Source organism: Bombus pascuorum, chromosome 6, assembly GCF_905332965.1.
Source record: "Bombus pascuorum chromosome 6, iyBomPasc1.1, whole genome shotgun sequence".
Taxonomy (NCBI): Eukaryota; Metazoa; Arthropoda; class Insecta; order Hymenoptera; family Apidae; genus Bombus; species Bombus pascuorum.
Window position 1 is genome coordinate 3,471,410 of NC_083493.1, and position 24,887 is coordinate 3,496,296.

The 24,887-nt window shown below is 32.9% G+C and overlaps 3 protein-coding genes across 11 annotated transcripts in view; 1 reads left to right on the forward strand and 2 right to left on the reverse strand.

Annotated features, from left to right (window-relative positions):
- Nucleotides 1-159: 159 nt before the first annotated feature.
- On the reverse strand, nt 160-1,574 carry LOC132908014 (N-acetyltransferase family 8 member 3-like). Its single transcript, XM_060961538.1, has 2 exons — nt 899-1,574; nt 160-715 (listed from the first exon to the last, which is right to left on the reverse strand). The coding sequence occupies exons 1-2, from the start codon at nt 1,195-1,197 to the stop codon at nt 205-207; spliced, it is 810 nt and encodes a 269-aa protein (XP_060817521.1). The 5' UTR covers nt 1,198-1,574; the 3' UTR covers nt 160-204.
- An 85-nt stretch (nt 1,575-1,659) lies between these two features.
- On the forward strand, nt 1,660-10,347 carry LOC132908012 (KH domain-containing, RNA-binding, signal transduction-associated protein 2-like). 5 transcript variants are annotated; one of them, XR_009658291.1, is made up of 9 exons: nt 1,660-2,024; nt 2,782-2,903; nt 2,983-3,099; nt 3,246-3,558; nt 3,680-3,809; nt 3,885-4,004; nt 5,578-5,678; nt 8,816-8,925; nt 9,029-10,347. XR_009658291.1 is itself a non-coding variant. In XM_060961533.1 (8 exons), exons 1-8 carry the CDS (start codon nt 1,820-1,822, stop codon nt 8,821-8,823), a joined length of 1,116 nt encoding a protein of 371 aa, XP_060817516.1. In that variant the 5' UTR covers nt 1,660-1,819; the 3' UTR covers nt 8,824-10,347. The 5 variants fall into 5 exon arrangements, 3 of the variants coding, with proteins under 3 accessions (XP_060817516.1, XP_060817514.1, XP_060817515.1); XR_009658290.1 differs by having other exon boundaries at nt 9,252-10,347; XM_060961533.1 differs by having other exon boundaries at nt 8,816-10,347.
- A 224-nt stretch (nt 10,348-10,571) lies between these two features.
- Nucleotides 10,572-24,887, reverse strand: part of LOC132908009 (transcription factor AP-2-epsilon) — a 202,637-nt gene continuing 188,321 nt past the window's right edge. For all 5 annotated transcript variants that reach the window (XM_060961526.1, XM_060961525.1, XM_060961523.1 and 2 more), the window contains 4 exons: nt 22,306-22,424; nt 15,165-15,306; nt 14,843-15,014; nt 10,572-14,734 (listed from right to left, as the gene is read on the reverse strand). In XM_060961526.1, the coding sequence (XP_060817509.1) occupies nt 14,597-14,734; nt 14,843-15,014; nt 15,165-15,306; nt 22,306-22,424 (571 nt within the window). In that variant the 3' untranslated portion in view covers nt 10,572-14,596. The remainder of the gene's footprint in view (nt 14,735-14,842; nt 15,015-15,164; nt 15,307-22,305; nt 22,425-24,887) is intronic.

Below are 24,887 nucleotides of genomic sequence, written 5' to 3' on the forward strand. Positions count from 1 at the left end.
TTAGTATATTATATAGTATAGTATAGTATATTATATAACACAATTAGTTTAATAAACTAAATTATAAATGCAATCTTTAGATATGTTTCGGAAGATATGGTCTCAGACTAAAAAATTTATAAAAATCTGGTTGTGTATTTAAAAAAATATCAGATCTAATTCTTTCTTTCTAGATTTAATTCTTCTAGATCTAATTCTAAATTCTTATTTATTAAGCATTGATCTAGTGTAAACTACAGGCACATAATCAGCTTCACCAGGTTTAATTTGATATGTCAATTCATACATTAACACAGTTATAAGTGAGCCCAAAATTGGTTTATGGTACATTTGTTGCAATTCAAAACCTTTTTTAAAAGATAGCTCTCTCCCACCATCTGTATATTCTGAGGCAACAAGATTAGCACAACTGTATCCTTCAGTAATAGCAAATTGCACAGCAACATTTATAAGGCATGAAGCTATTCCTTTTCTTCTATATCGCTCATGTACATAGAGCCTTTTGATCCATGCACCTTTATCTAATCTATAGCTTTTACACAAAGCAACAGTTCCTACAATCTTCTTAATCTGAGATGAAATGTCAATGTTTGAATCACGAAATTGTTGTTCTGTCATTATGGTATAATGTACATTCTTTGGATTATGTGTCATTAGGTAAGGTTCAAATACTTCAGCAACCCAAAAGCATGAAAAGGCATTAGACATATAAATCCTGTTATAATAAATGCAGAAGTTTTTATGTTGATATTTACTTTTATCTGAAATACTTTGTTTTCATAATAAAAATTTCATACAATACTATATTAATACATTTTAATTATGGAAATGACTATAGTTTTGATATTAACGTCTTAACATTAGCATTAAATAATACATACATATAAAAAGTTTTTACCTTGGTATATTAGAAACTTCTTCATTAACTTCTATAGTTTTCACAGTGAAAGCTATATAAGTTCCAACATATACCAAAAAAATGACGAGAGGAATAACTAAAATGCAAACTGTCAAGGGCAATCCAAAAAAAATAAACATTATAGCGGCAAACAATATCATCAACTGAAAAGTCAATTCTTTAAATACAATTCCAAAAAACGTCGAACTTAGAGAAGACATTACGCCCGCTTTCACTAACTCCCTACAATTAATTTCATCGCCTGGTTTATAACTTCGTACTACTATAATGTGATTCATGTTGGAAAATAATTAATTATCTCACTCTTTACAATTTTTATACATAATCAATGAATGAAATGCAGATTAAACATAAATTAAGATATTGCGAGGTTATATTTTCGATATGTTCGCCATCTACAGGTAATACAAATATCAAATTAGTAATTTGCTTTCAAGTATGTGTATATATATATTAATATCTGATTAACATTAAGCATTTCCTTATTTAATATATAAAGAGTCGGTAAATACTTGTTTGCTCGTTAACAAGCTTTCTATAATAAAATCAGTCATTAATAACCTAATGAACTTTTTCTAGATACATGTACTGAGTTACTCCATAAATTACATAATAAATGCTATAATTATAAAATATCTCTCAACGTGTTTTAATGTAAATATAATGTAAATTATCGAATCTTCGAAGAATAGAAGATACTGATTATTGATGAATATATGAATATACGCCTTAAGGTTATCTGGAAGTGGGAGAGTCAGCGTTCAGCCATTGCTACTCTGGTCTAAAGACGCGTTGTATGTGAATGGTCTTCTGTACTTCGTCTAATTATCTCATTAACAAAATTATTGTTTTCTCACTCAATATCTTCTGAAGTAGATATCTAATAAAACGGTGGTAATTATGAGTGAGCGGCCGAGTAATGGTGAATACAAGTATCAAAGGGAAGAAAATGCCGATTCGAAGGTAAGAACATCGTCGGAAAAGGAACGTGATGAAAAGGAACATCAGGTTGACAAAGCCGGGGAATATGTCCGGGAGCTTTTGCAAGAAAAAGTTGAATTGGATTCGCAAAAATGGCCTAATGCAACCAGATTAATTGATCAAGGTGAATGTGAATATTGCTCTATCATCAGTAGTCATTGTTTTTAGATCATCTTTACTATTTTTAATGGCCGTGTTTATTTTTTTGCTGTTTGTATATTTATTTTTGTAATTTACTAGCATAACTGTTTGTACACGATTTGTTGGTTTTATTACTTTAAAGTCGAACTGAATAAATTATTTAAGATTAGATTATCATGTAAGCGAAAAACAGTTTGCACTTTGTTACTTAATTTTTCTAACATTGTTTCGAATATATTACTAATTCTGTACAAAAATTATATCATATTTGTTAATGCAATAAACAATAATTAAAAGGAAACATCAAACTTTTCCATAATAAATAAATTTCAGGAAATACAAACATATTTAGTTTAAAGAATCAATATTAATATGTATGTAAACCTATGTTGTAAACCATTTACGTATTTTTATATTGTTTTAGTATACAGATTAATTACTTTAACACCTGTATATTATGAGTATATAACTTTAAACATCTATTAAAGAAAAATGTATTAATAATTATGAATATATAAATAAATTGATATATATTTTATAACTTATTATTACAATTTTCAATATTTTTCAGTCTAATTTGTAATTCGGATTAATAAATATTAATAACTGTATATGTGCTTATATCAATAAATTTCTGATTACAGTAACAAAGAATAAAAAATACGTTTTTTACTATCATTTATTTTTAAATCTGTATTTATTATTATCATAGAATAAAAAATAATTGCTTTGTTCTATAGAAATTCAAAAAACTCAAGCTATTGGGAAACCACTTAGAGATCTTAAATATGTGGATATTTATCGTGAAAAACCAATTCGGGTGTCAGTTAAAGTACTGGTACCGGTTCGGGAACATCCAAAGGTACTAGTCATACTTTGTTATAAGTATCCCTAATTTAAATAAATATACGAATGAAATTATATCTTGAAATTATGTACAGTTCAATTTTGTGGGAAAATTACTGGGACCAAAAGGTAATTCTATGAAACGTTTACAAGAAGAAACTATGTGTAAAATGGCTGTACTAGGAAGAGGATCTATGAAAGATCGTCAAAAAGTAATTTTGTATTAAAAATGCTGAATTTTGAATTTTCATTTGATTTAGTTTTTTGTTTACATATATATTTATTTTTGCTTGAAGTTATTATTAATAGAAAGTTATTATCTCTCTATAAAATTCTTCGTTAACTTACTCTAATATAGGAGGAAGAATGTCGTATGTCTTTGGATCCAAAATACGCACACCTTTCGGACGACCTACATGTGGAAATAACAGCACTTGCACCTCCGGCGGAGGCTTATGCTCGTATTGCATTTGCGTTGGCTGAAGTTCGAAAATATCTTATTCCCGATAACAACGACAACATACGGCAAGAGCAAATGCGCGAAATGGAAATGAGCATGACAGATGATCCAACAAGTGGTGATGATAGAAGGCCCTCCGTCAGAGGAGTACCAGGTGCTGGAGGAATATTAAGACCAACCACAAGACCAACGATGCCACGATCTTCGCGAGGTAGTGATATTTTCTAATAACCAATCTTTTAGTAATGTCATGTTAGAAAATTGTGTTCTATATATATTCTGCTTATAATGTTAAAGTGAACGAATTAATTTCAAAATATATGTGTTTTGAGCTTCGTCTATTTTAGCGGCGATACTTCCACCGCCTTCCAGCCGGGGACCAATCTCACGTCCTGTTTCAGCAAAAAGCAAAGTGTTCTCTATCTTAGATCGTGCAAGAGTTGCAATGGATCAAAGTTATGGGTAAGTTTTAAGTTAAATTAATTACCGTAATTAAGTGAATATTTTTATAGATTCATAATATTATGTAATATATAGTTATGAGACTGCCACTCCACCTCCAAGTAATCGTGTCGGATCTCATCATGATTACGATTATCACACATCAACGGGCAGTAGCAGCCGATACGGAGACCGACATTATACGTCAACATCAGGGTAAGTATAATTCTATCAAAGAGTTAATTCATCGAAAATATTCTTATCCGTTATAACTATTTTTCATGTTATACATTCACATTATCAATCCTATCCCTTAATGTCTCACTTGACATAGATCAATGAGGTAATTATTTCAAGTATTAAATATAATATAATACAGTTTTATTAACAAGTATTATGGTTACGTTATGCTGCTTTTCGTAACAGCTTATAAAAGGTATATATGTATAATACCAAAATAATTAAAATAATTAAATATTTTATTTAAATATTTAAAATAAAAAAATTACTAGAGTCGGGCATACGCATAATATTTCTAATCAGACATGTATATATCGCAAACATGAAGCCGTAGCAACGAACCTTTTATTTTATACTAATCTGCAGTTTTTTGTTCCCGAGATATCATTGTATCATATCATTTGATAAAATCCATAATAATTTCCAATTTCGTTATTTATAATGCTCTTGCACAATCAGATGTTTTTGTTACACATTATGACTGATCTATCACAACATTAACCCCTTCCCGTGTTTTAACGAATCTGACTCGTGAAGATTTTGACCCAAACATGAGTATCATGAGTCAGGCTCGTGAACAGATAGTCGGGCCAAACATGAATATCACGAGCGACGCTCGTGAACAGATAGCTTTTCATCTACCAGAGTGTTTTAGGAAATATCATACCATGGAGGTTTTTTAGAGTTGTATTTTCTTATTACATATTGATTCAAGGTGAACATTTCTTATAATTGAATTTTTTGTTTATAATATGCTATTTATTTTTAGGCATAGTATTATTACATTCCTTAGGATAAAATCATATTTGAAGACGCTTGAATTTCTATTGAAGTATTGTTTATTCATGAAATATAATTTTGAAACTGTCATCTATTACAAAATATAATATATTTGTAATATCTATAAAAGGAAAAAGGATTAGAGTTTACTTCCACAACAGCAGTGCCGCGTAAAACTGACTATATCATAGGTGTTTACATTTCGGCTCGTATTGTGACTGTTCTTGAGCATCAGTCTGGTTTGTTTACCACGCTTTGACGCCTACCGCTTGGGCCCGAGTTTCGTCGAGCTATGTGGCACGGGAAGGGGTTAAATCACGCGTGCTCAATTATTGAATCCAAATCATCCTCTTCTTATTACTACTGCGCAACAAACGTTTTTTGTGGAAAAAAGTAAGTTACCCTGTTCGAAAGAAGTTTTGTTGCCATTTAATCCATCTCTTAAGTAGTACATTGGTACAGTCATTTCTTGACGATTAAATTTACTTATTGATATGACCCAAAGTGCATTTTCAAGAGCGCTGCTTTCCTTCAGAGTATATTATAAATGTTTTATAGTACAATGATTTTTAAAAATAATATTTGTTTCTTTGCACACATTAAAGCTCTACTCATTTCCACAATATGATAACTAATATTTGTTCTCGTCACAATCTTTTTCTTCATTATCCTTCTAAAGTTACACATCTTTTTTGGAATGTGTAAAAAGCAAACAAGGTTGAAATGATTTAGGTTCTTAATGTGTATTGTACTTTTATATATCATTTAGAGATGATATGTATCCTTCCTCGAGGTACACAACCTACGAATACGAGGACGATGCTGTCCCTCACTCTTCGCATAACTACTACGAAACATCAGAATATCCAGGTAACATGCTTCTCATTTTACATTGTTACTACTTTTTTTCTAGCATAAAAATATAACACGTAATTGTACAGAAATTATCATAAACATACACGCATGTGTGATATATTGTAAATTAACGTAATAGCAATGGGATTAAAACATTTTAATATATAAATTATACATAGGCAAATTTTTCCTGATTTATCATTCATAAAAATAAATATTTTGAATTGAGCTAAATAAAAAATTGATAATATACAAATTTTAAATGGAAATATAAATACGGCCAAAAGTTTAAAAAACATTAATAATTGTTTCTTGTAATTTTTTGAACGATTTATTATAACAATTTCGTACTCACGATAAAATCTATAAGAATTAAGTAAAATAATAAGTTTCATTGTTTTATACAAAAATCTAGAAATTCCATATTTCTCGCACAAAAAATAATACACGAATAAAAAGTTCAACAATATAAAGTGAAAATAATTTCCATCCACTATTTAAAATCGAACTATATTTTTTCGAAATCGAACTTAAAGATTTTCCTATAATATCCTAAATATTAGAGCATACCCTCAACAGATACGGGATGCCTTCACATAACAATGTGTGATGTTAACTGAATTATTCATCAGCTCATTCGTAGCTATTTTCTTTTTAAAACATTTAAAATAACATAATGCTCTCGCTTCGTGTAGTATATAGTTAGGAAATTATTCGATTAATATCATATACACACATACATCGTCGTGGTGCCCTTATTTAATAAAAATAATGCAAATAAATCACTCCATGAAATTCGCAGAGGAATCATCGAGCCGCGCATGGAAATCGTACAAGACGACAACGACATCGGGCTCAAGCTCGCGCTACCGCAACGCCCCGTATTCACGACCTTCCAAGTAAAAATCCATTAAAAGTCTCATCCAAATATTTTCTTAATTTTATCTTGTCCAAACAATTCCTGGATTCTGAAGCGAAACAACGATCTTTCTTTTTTGACTGTATTGTTTCTCATAGCCCTAAACCATTGACGTGTAATCTTCCTAACACACGGCAACATACGATGCCGGCAATGCCAAAACCTAGTAACCGAGATCGTTCTTAAATGAAAATGGGGGTACTCTGAGAGACTAACACGGTAAACAATATGCAGATGATATTACAATATTTCATCGTATTGCGACGATAGAACCAAACGGGTATAACGTAACTGCTATTTCTCTTCGATTTGTCGAGGATTTGCCAAAGGAAATTTTCTACTAAATGCTATTAACAAAACGTTTGTCTATGATTACTATGTTTCATATATTCTTTTGGAATAAAATTTATGTCGCAGAAAAGAAACTTTTACGTTCGTGAATAATTCGCTTGTTCTCTTTATTATTATTCTATAGTATAATTTTCCAATCGTAGTGTAATAAAGCATTCACATGCTTTTCGGATGTAATTTTCATGGTTTCTGGATAAGCACTAAAACTCGTAATACAATGAAAACTGTAATCGAACTGTTTCCTTCAATTGCGTTTTTTATAGAGAACGATCGTGCATAATATTCAGCCCGTAGACAGTCTGGTTTTCTATGAAAGCATTGAAAGATAGAGAAAGAGAGAAAAAATACTTCCCTTCAAATCCTTTCCTCTCCTGAAAAAAATGTCACGTCAGAGTGGAAGGCTAGAGGACCAAGAGGATCAGTGGAACGAGACATGTAAAATTGTTAGATAAAAAAAAGAAAAAAGAAAAATGTCGGAGCTATGTCACATTTTTCGAGATGACCAATTTCGTATATTTTTATATAATTTCATTTTATATGCAAGTTTTTAAGTTCTTTTTTCTTATTTTGTTTTGTTAATTGGTATAATATATAATGAAGTTCATGACATGTAAATAACTGATTTTAGTTTTTAATTTATATATATGTATACATATATATATGTTTGTATATATATATATATATATAAACACATATATATACATATATATAAACACATACATATACATATATATATATATATATATAATCTTTTTATTTTTTAGATAGGATCTATTCTTTGGTTTTAATATATGATGCTTTTTAAATGTTGAAAAGTACATAGCTCAGACAGTCGTGTGCGTTATAATAAATAGTAATATGTGTCTAAAATAGAACGAAGTAAAATATTGTAAATGATGTTCAGTGGCAGATGACCGTATATAAATTAATATTACATAAGTTACATATAATTATATAATTATATAGTAATTCATTTAATATTAATATGTATAGTATCTACGTGAAAAAAATAATTAAAATGACGTGTTGGAAGTTTAAAATGACATAAATAAATGTTAAACAAAAATATACGTGTATAGTAGCACGTACCAAATATACGAAGTGAAAAATCGTGTAGCTTGTAAACATACAGTAGCCACAACATTACGAATAGAAAGAAAAAGATTGTGTAATCATATAGTATAAGGATACAAAAAACAAAGATAAAAAACAACTTGTGCGTAACTTATAAACATTTTTCCGTTTTTAAACGGGATTTAATCATTTATGCTATACATATATCTATATATAATTCCCCTAAACTGAAATAAATAAGAAATGTAGCGCTATTATAATAAGCTACATTTTGAAGCTTTAAATCAAAATCCTAATTAATCAATAGTATTATAACTTGGACGAAAATAACGAAATGTTTTCAGATCTAACCCATAATATTAAATATCTTCAGAGATCCATAAAAAAATCTCTTCATCAATATATTAGTAATTTTCATTTAATATGTTTACTTTAAATCAACCACGAAATGTTAATTAATGTTAAGAAATTTTGTCAAAAGAATATAATAAATCTAATTTAATTTTCCTTAAATATTTAAGTACATATGTTTCAATTACGATAATATAAGCGAGAATAAAAATTAAAAAATATTTGTTATATTCACTAAATGCCAATCGAATACGTGTTTAATTTGTATTAAACTGGATTTATCTTGCATATTATTTAAACTTTTATTAGCAATAAACGTATGAGAAATACAAAATAGCAGTGTCACTATTGTTATATACTATTGTTATACATATTTTTAATCTAAACTGATTGAAGTTTCGTTATGAAGTACTTAAAACATTTACTTCTAACATATCTTTTCATGTATCCCTCTCAGGTGTATAGAAGAATACGGAAGGTTGCGCGGGAACACGTTTTCATGGATTGAAATATTTTAATCCTATCCTATTTCTCTGTTCAGTGGACTTTGAAGTGCCTTGAAATCACGTGAGTATAATTTTATTATTGTAATATAACATTCTAATTAGTTTTAAAAGTACCTATAAAATGTAAAAGGTATACACGAGTTTTATTTTTACAAACAATATAGCTGCTGATTTTATTTGCTTGCATAATGTTACCTCAAGATACTTAGACGATTTTTTATTCTTTATTGATGGAAATAAAACTAATATTTAGTGAGAAATAAATGAAGTTTTTTTATAACTTATTATTTAAGTTTTTATAACTTAGTATTAAGTTGCATGTTCAATTTGATTTGCTTCTTTTGTTAATTTCATACTAAAATCTGAGATAGTAAGACTTTCTTTCAGGCAATGGAATGTAAAGACTATGCACAACATTGTGATTACATCAATCGAAGAAACAATGACATTTCCCTCTTAAGCACTGACCGGTATGGTAAAAATTAAGATATGTATTTTAAATATCTTTAAAATTCCACGTCAATCCTTTCAGCACAGTAAACAAAATTTTAAACAAATATATTTATTTGGTGTATTTTTGCGATATCGTTGATTGTTAGAAAGTAGAATTAAAAATCATTAGTGATATATAAAATAGTTTGTGAAATGCTCGTAGCAACTTTATTAAATCTTCCAATTCGATTAGATCTAATTAGTGTCAATAAATGTGATCTCTTGTTCTTTTACACATCTGATTTAAAATCTATACGGTAATATTTAATTAACTTAACGTAATATAAGTAATTTTTAAACCGGTCAAGCTTTAGGGTAAAAGGTATAACATAAGGTAAAACATTGTTAAATTTATTTCTATAATATTTTAGGAATATAAATCTAACTTTACGATTTTATAGTTAGTATAAATGTGTATTCTGTGGACATGTGCTTCCAATACTTAAAATAAAAAGATTGAATCGAAAATAAATAGATCGAGTGTAAAAATCCAGTGAATATTTAATTTTTATTTTGTAAGAGTCGTAAAAGCAATAAGTGTTGTTATTTTCTTAATTTATATTTAAATAATGTGCGTGCTAGACAGAAATTACAATCTTCTCCAGCAGGTAGCGCTGTTGCAGTTTCTTACCAAAATGGCGTCTGTAAACGCGGTGCGTATAAATTGAAGTATTGAATAATTGAAGTATTTATCCTTTTTTCTGTGCAAACGTTTTTAATCAATATTTAGAAGTGGTTTAGAAGTGTCTAGAAACTAAGTCGAGATGAAGTGTTATTTTGTAATTAGTATTAAGACGACTGCCTACGTAAAAATAACGTAATTTATCTCGCACGGTTTGACGCGCGCCATCTCTTCAAGAGTGATAGGTACGTATATATGAAATTGATATTCATATTTCAAGATTACTATAAAAACATATTGTATACTTATAACTTTATATTTTTATGTTAATGTTAAATTTCTTTGAAATAAATTACTACAAAACGAAAATTTTTGAACACTTTTCATGTTTTACATTCTTGCTACATAAGTACATATTCGATACTTTGAACTCAACGATCATTAACATTATGACGCTTCAATAAACTTTCATTATTTAAATAATTCTTATAATCTCATTATATAAAATTTTAATACGAATGTTGAACTCAAAGTATTCAGTCGTTAAAACCCACCTAGAACAATTAAATAGGATCATACTGAACATGAGTATGTAAGTTGCTTAGAAACAATATTCTTATTTATTTATCACACACCAATATACAAAAATGAACTGTATAATCAATATCAGAATATAATATACTACGAAATTCAATTAATAAAGATATATCTGAGTATCTTACAAGATTAGAATGATGCTTCAACGTGGAACAGAAATGATCTACAACATTCTTTGCAGTTGGCACAGAAATTCTGGTAGAAAAACGTCTTTCTACGGCCGTTCTAAGGATTATAAATAAGTATTAATTTACGGGACCTTAAGTCTAACGAGTCGCCTAAGTAATCGTGAATGAAAATAAGGGTTCTAGGATTTTTATCTGTTTTTCTTTCATTCTCATGATCTAACTAAACTCACGGCGTTGGTCTTAAAGCTGGAGGAAAGTTCTTTTCCTATTTTTCGTTATCTCTTTCCTTTCTTCCTCAATTTTTGACTGAAGAAAACTGCGATCGAAGCACACGCAACATCGCAAGAGGAGAAAATTACATTTATCGTTGGACATAAAATTTGTCGACGCAATAAAAATCCGATACATTAATCGGGATTAGCGTGAGTTACTTTGAGTAAACTTCGAAGGTTGTGTCTCTTCAGTAAACGAAAAAACGGAGAGATATTTGATGCCCTCCACGATCACGCTAGTACTTCACCTCTATGAAAAAACATGGAATGATAATAGTAATTTTACGTGTTCTTTTTTTTTCGCCTTTCGTTCTTGCTTTGCGTTATCCGTTTATGTCTTAGTAATATTATGATTATATCACAAGAAAGATTCAAATACTCTGTACATATTATCCCGGAACGCGAGACATTCGATCAGGTTTCTTAATCTTACATTTACATACGCTTAAGATTTAATTACAAAGTTAGATATGTCTCAGGTTCACCTGGTATTGTACTTCAACGCAATCTCTCGTGCTTCTACTCCGCGTTTGCTTGCCCGATTTCTTTCCCTTCTTGCACGAAACTTTTCCAATACTTTCGATATCATTATATCAACAATTGAGATCGTTCCTTTACTACGATCCTTTCATTTATAACTTCTATGAAACGAGAGTTCGAAATGCGTTTCGTAGAAACTTAAACGGTGATCTTCCGGCATTCGTTCGATCTTGGTATCTTCGGCTGCTCGCTTCTAGTCGCTGGTTCTTACGTTTCTAAACTCGATATCATTAATTGGCACATCTCAAATGGCAACTTTCGCATTGGCACGATGAAAATGATCCTCGGAAATGATCCTTAGACTTTTTGTTCTTCTTTTTCTTAAATTTTTCGGCACCGACGATCGCACACGTCCAAACCTTGTTCTGTGTTTCCTAAACGAAATTCGTAGAGCAGTTGTAACAAGGAGCAAAATACGTAGTCGAATTACCGATGATTGATACACTCGCTACTGGAATTCACTAAATTCGGTTTCGCAGCATCAATTTTTCTAAATACGTACAAGTTAGAAACAAACAACCGATTGAAACGTATATCCCAATCGTCGAACGAATGTAACTTGTTCGACGTCGTTTAACGATTCTTTTGAAAGTATATACGTTATATACGTTACTTGTTTATTCAATCTATCCGTCGTATCAATTATGCTACAAATCTATGAAAGTTACGTGTTATTACGTGGCAAGTACGCGAAGTGGATCGATCGAGCGCAATAACGAAGCATCGAAACATCGTCCGAAAATTGCAACGTTAAATAGGGATCATCGTGTTAAGAGATCATAAAAGGGTTTTCGTGTGAAATTATGTATAGCTGATCGAATTATTAATAGAAATATTTGGAGAGCGATATTCGCACGGTATACCTCCAACTAGCTATTCAAGAAGAAAATCTTTTATTACGTGGATGAATTGGAATGGATCTCGATTAAAAGTTCGAGTGTGGAATAAAAGTAGCTCTTAATACGCGTTCAATAGAAAACTATCTCGTATCATAAATCCCTAATTGACTACCAGGAAATCGTTCGAAAACAGTGTTATCGTCTTGAATGAGAATAACAATCGGCGATCACCGTGATAAACACGCAACTGCAGCGAACGATGATTCAACCATTTTTGTGTCTGTATTTTGATTTAAACAAAACTTGATCGGTTACTAAAGCAATAGATAACGACTTTAAATTAATACTCTTTTAGCCTCAGACGTCTGTTGCATGTTCTCACCGCGTGAATTTTCATCTTTTTCCTTGTTCGCTCGTTCTAACATCTTTATCTAGTCTCGCGTGAGATGATCCACATCATACGTTTCCATATTCTCGTGGAAAATCATCGTAAAGATTCTAACGAGAGGACCAGGACAAGAGATGAAAAGTAGACGATAACGTCAACAAATTTCGTGGCTGAGTCCATAATTTTAATTTTCGAGTTAAACATATTTTTTGTACTACACTTGTGGAAGGTAGTGCAGTAATTGTACGATGAATTGGTTTCTTTTACGATAAACGAAGAACTTGAGCGATAAGAAATCCCACAAAGGACGCCCGAATCATAAGGTGAATGTACGTTTATAAGGAAACCTGTAAGAACCATGAATATGCAGTAGCTTTTGCATATAGCATGTTTAGATATAAATGAAGTTGAGTTCATGTTCTATGCGGTAGACTCAGTCAGTCGATATGAAGGTGGTCCATAAAACGTTCGCAAGTGGATTTACAGTCGCAGACATAAAATTGTAAGTTGTACGCGGTATAGAGAGCGATATATCACTACGCTGACAATATTAATGCTTACGTAACAGCGTCATGATCGATACTGCGCGTATGTCGGGTGCTCGGTAATGAGCAAAGAATAGTTATGCTTGAGCAATATAAATAGTCGACCCAAAAATTATATGGAGAGAAATAAAAGGTTGCTGTGAACTGCGCTTTTTTCTTTTTTTGTCGTACCTCTGTGTGTACTTTTGATTATCGATCGATTCGCCGTATCGATCGAGTCGTAACAGCGGACGCAGGCGTAGACATCCAAATTCAATTAGTCCGGATATATTTTTGTGTATTTTTTTTAAATAGATTTGCCTTCTTTAAATAAATCTTTTTATCTGGAATTGAAAATGAATTTCTAGCCATCATCTGAATATGTACATTTCATATTATATTTTGCTTTATTTGGAACTTTTAATCATTCCATTAGACTGTATTCTATCGATAAAATGCTATCGATGAAATTTATAAAGATCTGTGCGAGAATTAAGTCGTAACGATTGCACAAACGTTTCAACTATCACTAAAGCTATCACAAGTAATCGTAATGCGTATAAATATCTTCGAACCGTTTGGTGTGCGATCGCACACGAGAGAGAACCTATGAAAATAAACGGGGAAGACGTAATAAAAGTTTCAACTCTATATCACGACGATCGCGGATCTCGTCGAATCGATCGATACGTTCTTTTTCGTTTGACACAGATGCGTTTCAAGACTGAGCAGGCAGTGAAAGAATAAACGGTAATTACATTTCATTACAATTCCTATATTTTACTCGAGCAGATCCTTGTTGTAACGAACGTAATCGCGGATCGATCCGCGAATCAAAGATTCTCGATGTTTCTTCGAAACGATATACAAGTACGCCGACTATGTTCTTTCCGTTAAACCAAGGATAAATGAAGTATAGTTTCTTGTTTATATCTCATTGCCGGTCATTTCGACTCAACCAGACCTTCGATGAACCCTGTCTGAGGTCCACGATTGCACATTTTTTGTGACGTCTCGTCATTCATTTATCTAGAACACTTTCGACCAGCCAACCTCGGCGAACACGGATATCCGCACGTGTCGCGCCAATATTTCTTCGAGTAGGCCTCCTTTCTCGTCCATTCTCTTCGTTTCTCTTCGTGTTTATTTTTCTCTCTTTTTTTTTTTTTTTTGATTATACAATGGAGCTCGTGGCTGCGCGGACATACGTGTCGTTTCAGTGGTCCACCAGAAGCTGTTCGCGATTAGCAAAACTCGCGAAAACTCAGTTGTACGGCCAGGAGTGCCTGATTGAAGTGACCACATTTGAGGTAGGCGGGTCCTCTGGGCGTCACTTCTTCATGTCGTTCATCAACGTGCCGTCCTTGCTCTTATTCGTGTCGAGGTTCGATTGCTGACTACTTGTCACGCCGCTCCCGTTGCCTGGGTACATCTTCTCAAGGTGATTCAGGGACTCGCTTAGGAACTTCTGTAATCGATAATTTCGATTAGCTACATGAACGAACTGATATTCGAAATCGTTAATCGTAGAGATATTGAAAAAATAGTTATATAATTTAAATGTTCCAAGACGTACCTGTATTGCCGTAAGAGCGGCTACAATTGCAGGACTTCCGAATCCGTGTGATATAAGAGAGAAATGTGTTAGGTGTCTCTGTATGCTTGGGTCGAGGATATGTTGCGGCCGTGTATTGCAAAGTGGCGATCTGTCTTGATTGAGAAGATCCATCAGCTCTTTGGTGATTTGTCTGAAAAATAAATTACAAATTTTAAACGAATCTAAACGTCCTTACGCATGAGATTTTATTCTTCTCTTTGATCAGATGAATTTCGAGCAATCTCGATTATCTCGATATCTCTCGCCATTGTTCACACGCCGTGTGGAAATAAATTCTTACTTGGTGGCATGAAGAAGTTCTTTTCTCCTGTAGGAATCTTGTGGTTCACAATGCTGCCGACTGAGGTATTCGGCAACTTGTTTCGCAGGGAATTCGGTTTCGCAGACATAGCCGAAGTCTCTGGCAAGGTGAATGGCTTCTCCTGTAAAAAAGAAGATAAGATATAAAACGCCTCGTTATGGGAATTTCGATTACGCAACCCATCATATGGATATATATGAGTTTTTTGCGATTCATTTACGACTTAACGGGCTAAAGATAAAATCTTCCTTATCGGAATCTACAAATTACGTTCGTTAAAACTAATTTACTACGCAATTCTAACGTCCGTTTTATGCGCGTGTTAGATTCTACGAATTATTTCAAACACTCTAGATTCCACGAATAATGCCACTATAGGTATATAATAAAGTAAATGGTCAAGAAACATGGACCAATTGAACATTTCTCTAATTATCTGTCAAATACGCAATACATCAGTGTTGCTTTCTAGCTTCATTTTGTATTTTAAGAAGATATTTGCTGTTATTGTTATAAAATAACCGCTGATACTGTATCATGATAATTACATGTTCTATATAAGCTAGTATAGTACTAGTAGTATAATAGCAGTACACAAATTGACAAGTACTATATTCAGTATATTCAGACATCTTCAAATATCATCTTCAAATTCATCTTTCCTAGAATTAGACTGTACAAAGCGAGATATATTCTGCCCACCCGTCGATAAGTCTAATTCTCCTATTATCTTAGCCAAAAGTCAAGAGGAATACAGAGACATTTTAGAAAGCCAACGGGTAGAAATCTGAGATTCTTCGGTTTAAAACAAACTGAACATAGCCATTTCGCGTGTGCCACTTACAGGATTGTTCCGTACAGGAGGAACGAACTAATTTACGATAATGAAACGGCACACGTACTTTCTCTTAAGCACGTGGTTCGTTTCTCCCCTTTCAGAACAATCCCCTTCATCCGTCACTATATTTTTCTTACTCTCCGGTCTCTCTATGATCCTCACCCTTTCTCTCTTGCTCCGGATGATGGCAGGTAATTAGGTACCTACAAGCAGGGTCTCGTGAAAGATGGAAGCGGACCCGTTGGGCGCTATTATCGACAACCGAGGAAAACCACCCGCAGGCCTGCCGCATTTTGCCTACTACGCGATCGAGAACACAAGCTCGAGAGCCACCTGCAGCTAACGAATTATCCAATTTCGCAAACTCGTTCTACCGTTTCTTCCTTTTTACGCGGGTGAAAAATATGCAAAACGCTCCTGATAATTGCACCTTCGTGTATCCTCGTTTCTACCGTCCTCTCACTGCGTTTTAACGAAACCTTCCAGTGGGACAATTTTTAGTTCTGTCGAGGTACTGAAACGGATTTTTAAGCCAGTATTGGAACTGATTTGTAGCTCTGTCGAGTTCCGGAATTGATTTTTATCGATTGTTTCGAGGTCAACAATAATCCATATTTTTTACTCTTTTTAATTAGGAATAAATGGAGTTGGTTTAATGGAACAATTTTATACGATATACGCAAGACTAGTTCCTTACACGGTGCCGCTATAAATTGCATACGCGAGATACGATTATTGTTCAGTGGTTACACTGTACACAACGTAGTTGTAAGAATGTTGCAATATAATATTTCTACTTCGATATCTGCTGGAAATGATACAGCACGAATTGCGTGAAACAAACGAATCGAAAATATTACAAAACTGTTTCACAACCGATAGTAATTTACATAATGTTTCATAATGTACTTTGCCTTATGATCTCAATCACGATGAAACATAATTTTTAAAATACCTAACGATTGTTGCAGGATTTAAAGAAACTTTCTTCTACCTTTTCAAGGAGCATATCTAGAATTGTAAACATGCTCGTCATCTTTAAAACGATCGGTTCTAGAGTCATTTTTCTACTTTTTCGGACAGTATATCTAACATTACAAGCATATTCGATCCATTTATCGGTCTCCTTTCATTATATCATATCCCAACGTCGATGATCTCATCACGATTTTAATAAAACTTTCTAATCGGTATATATTTTGTACATAAAAAGTCGAAAATGTCCAAAGAATTTCTCCCCGTGAAATCCATCTCTATCATTTACAGCCTCTTTCCTATCAAACGAACGTGCACTATAGGCGATATATCGAATAGCTTATTCGTATTAGTGCTTCTACGAGCGTATTTCACAGTTTCCCTTGGTAATATTTATTTGTCCGTGAGGATAGCTAATAAAAGCTATGAAATATTCCTGCATTGTCGATAGTCACCGTGTAAAAGTTGGTTTACAACATTGTAGATGCGTGTAAACTGGGAAGGATCGGTCTTGAGCGAGGCCTGAATTAAACGCGTGTCGCCATCACCGACTATCGACGATCTAATCGTGAACGCAAGTCGCGCAAGTGTCTGCACGATGCACGTACAAAATGCAACAGGTCGTTTTAACTAGCTTTTAGTACCGTACACGAGACTCAGTTACACAGACAGTGATTTGCATATGAGCCCGTCACATCGCGTGTTTCATAACTTTTTTTAATTTCCTTTTAACTGAATTGATATTTCTGTCACGTTCATAGCCGAGAGATGCACGGCTTTACGTATGCTCGTGTGCACACGTGGGCTTAGTTCACGGAGATATTTGTTGCGAGACGTTAAGATCGTTTTTTTTTATGGAACACGGCAACAGAGTTCTTACGAAAACCTCTTCTATGACTTGTCCTTTCGTTGATAACATTTTTTTTACGTCAATCGTTGTTACGAGTCGCGTGTATTATCACATTGAAACAATGTGTGCCTTCTTAGAATAACAGGATAAAGATAATATGCTGTTGTAAACTAATTTTATATAACACATATTCTATACATAAAATTTTTACAGCGAGCGTATTAGTCAAGGTTTTAGGAAGACTAATTCTTAGCATATCGTCAGCATCATTTGCAATGAAAATTCGATCAACAGAGATAGTGTTAATGGTACAAAAATAAAAATTAGCTATACTCGTCTTATCTGGTTCAGGAAAATGATATCCATTGCTAAAAAAAAAGTCATTGCACAGACCCTTAACAATCTTATCGATCGAGAAATTGTCCCTCGAATATCCCTCGAAAGAAGGCAATCGATCGAAACGATAATCTATGATAAAGACGTACAGCGAGACAACTCAATGCGACGAACGGACCGCGCAATGCAGATGAGGACCACAGATTGGTTGAAGATTGCAGATGCGAGCTGCAGATTGATATACGTGGCAGTACGAGAGAACGAATCAGCAACGTGACTAGCGAATTAACGATCAGCCTTTTTACTTGATGACTTTACTGTGCTTGTCGCCCGATGTTCGATCGAAAAATCGATGTGATCATTACGAAGCGATTGCGAGATTCGATTAAAAGACTTATCCATTTCGTTGTTCGCGTTGTTCGCTTCCAGTTCGGTAATCGCCGTAGTAAATTAGCAACGAGTAATCGAATAACGCTAGTTGGTGTGTAATCTGCCTAAGGAAATTTTCATCCCATTTTTATAAAATCGAATTGAGCGCTTGGTATGTATTACAATTCAAATAAATTTATGAAGATGAATTGTATTGGAAATAGGTACGGGTTCAACTTGATAATTGGTGCAGTTGTCAATTAAAAGTGTTTCTTGAACGAAGGTTATTACTATTAGCTGATAGGAAACGAGTTAGTTCAGTTTGCTTATTTTAACGTTATTTCTATCATAGGTATGTATATGTAATATCTATCATCTAGGATGATAAAATCGATAAAAATCACAAACGAATGATAAAAATCACATAAAGTGGCTAATACATTCACTTTTTGCATTTCAAGTCCACGTCCGGTCGATACATATTTTAATTAATATTTTTAATAAATTGATATTTTTCCTATAATACAGTTTGCTTTAAATCTTTAGAAAGATGAGATGAAAGAACCGTAAAAGGTGTCGATAGTACAATTTCACGGACGTTCGTAAAATACATAGGTCTACTCGATACGATCAATCTTTGAGAACGACCGCAAATTATACTGCTGTTGTAATGTGTCTCGGTGAAGAATTTCGGGGGATTCTCTTCCGCGTACCTTCAAACAGCAGATAGCTACAAGTATGCTTGCGGTTTCGCCGCTGCGTTGCGCTGTGTCGAAACTCTCGATTGCGATCGATACGCGGAAAATATGTATAGGCACATAAAAAGGATGTATTGTATATATACGAAGTGTTCTGATTTCATATAGAGTATTCTATTTATTTGACACGCGAATAAGCGGAATTTCTTTTATATGGTGTGTCATTTTCTAACTTAAATAACATTCAACTAAAGCAGTATCTTTTTTAAGTTAATTGGCAGTGATGAAAATATAAATAAAAATCATAATTTTTATTCTAAATAAAGTAAAATAAAAATATTTCATTATCTTTATACCATCTTGATAAAGTAAATATAATTTTTAAAAAAGCATTAGAATTTCACGCAAAAAGTTGCGATGCGTCAGGTGAAGCTGACAGCGAAACGAACTTTCGTCGTATGTATAATCGAGGTTGCGTCACTCTGCGGCACAAATTTACGCATGAATCACGCACAGGTATACGTTAATCGTATGCGACCAAAGTATACCTATACACCTGGTGCGTTTACGTCCTCCATTCGAGAGGAGGTTCCCACACTTTCGCTGCACTCTACCGGCTCCTTCCACGGCTATCACATCCATGTACCTGCTAGACGCACGTGGATATTTCGAAATATTATATCACTCAGCGAATTTGGCTTTTGACTATAAGCGTTTAAAAATTGTACCATAGATTATATACTTCAGATTAATGGATTTATAGTTATATGTTATGTCCATTGTACTTAAAAGTTTTCTTTTCCCTATGATTTGCAGTGATATTCATAAATCTACAAAATGATATTTATAAATCAGAGGAGCTATGGACAAGTTTCTCCACGGATTTATATATCTGAATAAACGCGAACAAAGCTAAACTTGCTTTAAATTGATAAATCCGAATTTAATCTACGTTATATCATAAAGAGAGAGTCAGTGCGAAATATCGAAGTCGATAAACGGACACGAATACATCCAACGTTCTGTTTGAACGATTCATAGACTGTGAAAGAAGCCGATAGCGAATTCCAATTAACGTGCTGTATTCCTTACTGTTACAAATCTACACTGTTAGGCGTTGTGCAACACATAACTAGATTTTATTCAACGATAGCATGTCCCATATATTTATTCCAGTTATTCAAATAAGCATCGATAATAGCGAATATGATCAAGTATCCGTATTCGTTATATTCTTCTTCATATATTATACGCGGCTATTAAAAGAAAAAGCAAACACGATAAGAAAAAAGGAAGAGTGAAAGGAAGAAAGAAAAGATACTAGTTGAAGTATAGAACACACAGCGGTTATTCCAACAGAGTATCTTCGAGATTAACTTCCGTCTTCGAAATGCCATCGAGAAATGAAGATTCTGAATGTCCGACGAAACGAGTTTGAAAACCTGTATGTTGCTAGACAGTTAATTAGATCGCTGAACGGGATAGCCCGGGAATACGGTCCAGTAACTTCATAGAATTGATTCTATGGTTTATGCGTTATTAAGAAGCTACGTCCCGTATTCTCTTGCCTTGTACAATAAAATTACGTCGCGACAGCGTGTTAAAAAGAAGCAGAAGTTTATTGTTCGAGCACACAGCTATTTAATTCGACTTTTGGACTAACTAGCTTACATATAAATAATGAACACTAATTCTATAGAACACGGGGAATAATATGTTACTAAGAAATTGAGTATTAAATTTACTGAAACGTGATTTACATTATAGATTGTAGAATAATTTTCAAGCAGTTCGCTTACTAGAGATGTTTCATTACTTATTATAAGCACAATTTTTCCAAAAGGTTAAGTCTCAAATTATCATATTACTGCCATTCAAATGACGAATTGAATTCCTTGAACTTTTTTCCATTCAGATAAATGCTAGATGATATCATTATTATTATATTTTATAGGTTGACAAGCATCGTGTCGACGATATTCCATGAATCTCGACAAACCGACCGCTAAAACACACGCTGATTACACACGCACATGCCGCGGTCATTCTTCGCGATGTGTCAGTGCCGAGGAAAGAAAAGTCAAGATGGTGTTTTATAGACGCTCATTGACCATAAATTATAATCAATGTCGGCACCAACACTCGAACAATCCGCCAGTCGCGTCATTAAAACTTCGTCGGGATAGGTCAACATTTATATGTATCTACAACCTCGTTGATCGAAAGTATGTTATTAAGAGTGTGGTTAACAGTGGACATCCCTAGGGATGATCCTGATTAACTGACTTATCTTGTATTGGATGTTCGCGAGCGTGCTTTGACTACCATTAAAAAGTACTTAACGTCATTCAGTTTACGCGAACAATTTTATCGGAATAATTCCGAAGCTGTATAAATCATAAAGGTGAATCGTAACTTGTATTCTATGATAGTTGCAATTAGAAATGGTAGCTTCTTTTATTTATAAATTGTTTTTTGGAAGAAGGTCTTAATTGGAAAATACAGGAATGGTTAATTAATTTTAAATTTAGTATAACAGATCTTATAATAAATGTGTTTTCACAATAGATAATTTTCATTTAATACCCGTAATTTTATTTCTATAAATTCTCGTTCAACAGTATTTTCCAATCAATTTAATGATACGCAGGTAATATTGACATTAACATAACGACATGTATCGCGAATTAATAATGTAATATCGTTTACGTAAATGTAAATATTTCCTTGCTTTTGATCCATTAATCGTTAGGCATACATTAAAATAATTAAATGCTGTGTAAAATAATTAAATGTGTGATTTATACATCTGCATCCTTAATCTTTTGGCATAAGTAAATCGTATCAAATTTCTAAAATATTGTAAGAACTTTGTCGTACATCGATTGGAAAATAATTTAAATGCAGTTAATTATACGAATTTAATTTTTCTTTCAATCACTAATTTTCATTTTAATTATCGAGAGCAACAACGTGTTTGAAAAATGTCTTCTATTTAGTTAAATTGTAAGTCTTATTACGTAATGGTTAGACAAGTACAATATTTCAACTCACCTTCCACTAAGGATGTTAAAAGTGTGACATTGGCGGCCTTCCTTCTTCCTGCTGGCAAATTTAGCCCAATTTTTTCCAATTTTTCCCTAAGCAGACGTCCGCCGTTTTTGGACTTTGCTCTACGAAACATAAACAAAAAAATACAATCATTAAGTATTACATTAACATATAACATCTGGAATAAAATATTGTAATGATTGTAATTATCCGATGTAACACTTTAATGTAAAAAAACGAAATTGTTTATTCCTTTTTCTTTTTCTGCACATAAGAGGTAGTATTTATTACGCATCACAATATATGTTAGATCACAAGATGAAAAGATCGTCATAGGAAAATAATTTTACAAGCAAGAAACTTGCTAATGCATGTTTTTGTAATAATTATTCGGCCTTAGTTGATTGTTTACACGATCCAAATATTTCACTGTATTCGTACGTTTCTTCGTGTAAATTCAATAAAATGTAATTCTATTTTTTAATTCAATCGTTTCTTCGAAATGTAACTTTGCGCACGGTGAAGTGTTCGTAACACGCGCTCTAAACTAAGGCTCGCTTTAGAGCGCTGAAATTTCGAAATGGAATTGCCCCATTAATCATCTGTGCCTTGATCTTTGACGGAAGAAAAAAGGAATCGACAAGCAACTAGAAAGAAGGAGGGAGGGAGATAGAGAAACAAGAAAATTAACATAATCCGTAACTACGCGTGTCATCCATCGACGATTGAGTAACTTAGCTTTGTAAGTCGTTTGCCGAGCAGGATACTACTTTCAAAAGTATACGCATTCACGTGTTGCAAAAAATTCCAACTATCTTACAAATTGCTTGGATAAAAAATTAATCACACGTTAAAATGTTTTTGAAAAATTTTGAGAAAAATATAATTTCAAGGTTAAATACATATGATTCCAGCACTCAATTAAGGTTACGAAGACGACTCATAAGCCGTTTAATTCTCATTCTAATTCTATTACATACTTTATCTCACACAAACATACGATCATACCATAATTCCATCGTTTTTTTTTTCCTTACAGCTCTATTTAAATGTGCAAAATGATCTACGAATAGAAATATTCAAACAGAACAGAGTAAACATTTCACAAGGAAAGACGTCAAAAATATCGAAAAGAACGACGACGAAACTCTCACGTCTACTTGAAGAACAGCCTAAAACCTTTCACAGGCTCTCGAGTATATTTCGCGGAATATCTTGGAGAATTCGATAGCACTTCTTAACACACCCTATTCATCCATCATTCGTGGACCGAAATATAACGGTAATACGTACCTATACACATCGGCTACCTTTGTTCGGCTTGAGTAGCCGGTTCATCCGGTAATCTTTCGCTTCACTCGGCAATTAATACACTTTACCGCTACGAATTTTTTTAAATATATCTGCCGAAAGGATCTACACTCTGGAATATCCTATCGCTCAAAAATATCCGGACACTTACACGTCCTTGACAAGATGTAATTTAATCGCTAAATAATGGACGAAAGAATCTGTAATGATTTTATCTATCATGATCATTACACTTACGTAATATGGAACATTATAAACCAGATAAAATTGATTTTTAAAAGCTAATATGGATTAACGAAATTGTAGAACTCTTTATCTGTAGATTATTTAATTTCTAGTTTATAAATGTATAGTCTGCTAACAAAATTGTAGTTATCAAATTTTTCTCCTGCGATCTTCATTTATCAAGCAACGACGTAATAGTAAGTCCAGAAACTAATGCTTCTAATCATTAGTTTTTCATTAATTTGCAGGTACACTTCGTCCGAATACATGTAAATAATAATGTACGTTTCGATGATAGTTCCTTGGGAGGATTTTGGAAGCATCAATGTAAACACAACGATATCATCTTTTATCTATAATTTATACACGTTGTAACCCCCATCGATGCGGCCGTATATACCGACTGAAACTTGATTTAGAAGTGTACCTTCGTTCCAGAGAAATTCCTCAGGTAATTTGTGAACGTTTATAGTTTCGGGGATCAGATAGCGTTTTACTGGTCACGATAAACCTGTTGTGCGTTGTGCTGCCTCCACGGACGATCAAACGTTCCTTTTTTTGTATCTTTTGATGTTTCATTGTAGAACCAGTCGAACTGAAAGCTTTGATTGAATTTCAACTGGACGATACGAGATTTTTATTTTCTGGTTTATTGTTCTCGATTTCGAGAAGTGACGTATTCTATTTTATATCGCTGGTGTTTGTATTCGGTTCTGATAGATGAAATTTATAATATTCTTTCTCATAGATTTATATACAGATAGCGTTGAAATATCACGTGACTAGTAATTTTCATTTAATGTCTACTTAAAATATAGAAAGCGTCTTTTTTAAATTCTAAAACAACTACGAATCTCCGTAAGAATGCAAATATAAAGTATAAATTCGAACTCTTCGAAGAATTTTGTACTGTTGCGTAAATAAAAATTACTTTGCATAAAAAAATCTACTAAATTAACGGAAGATTGAATTTAACCAAAGAGTCACGCGTTATAAGTCACTAACGCGATATCGTTGGTTCAGGTATTTCCTCGTGACCAGTTAAAAGC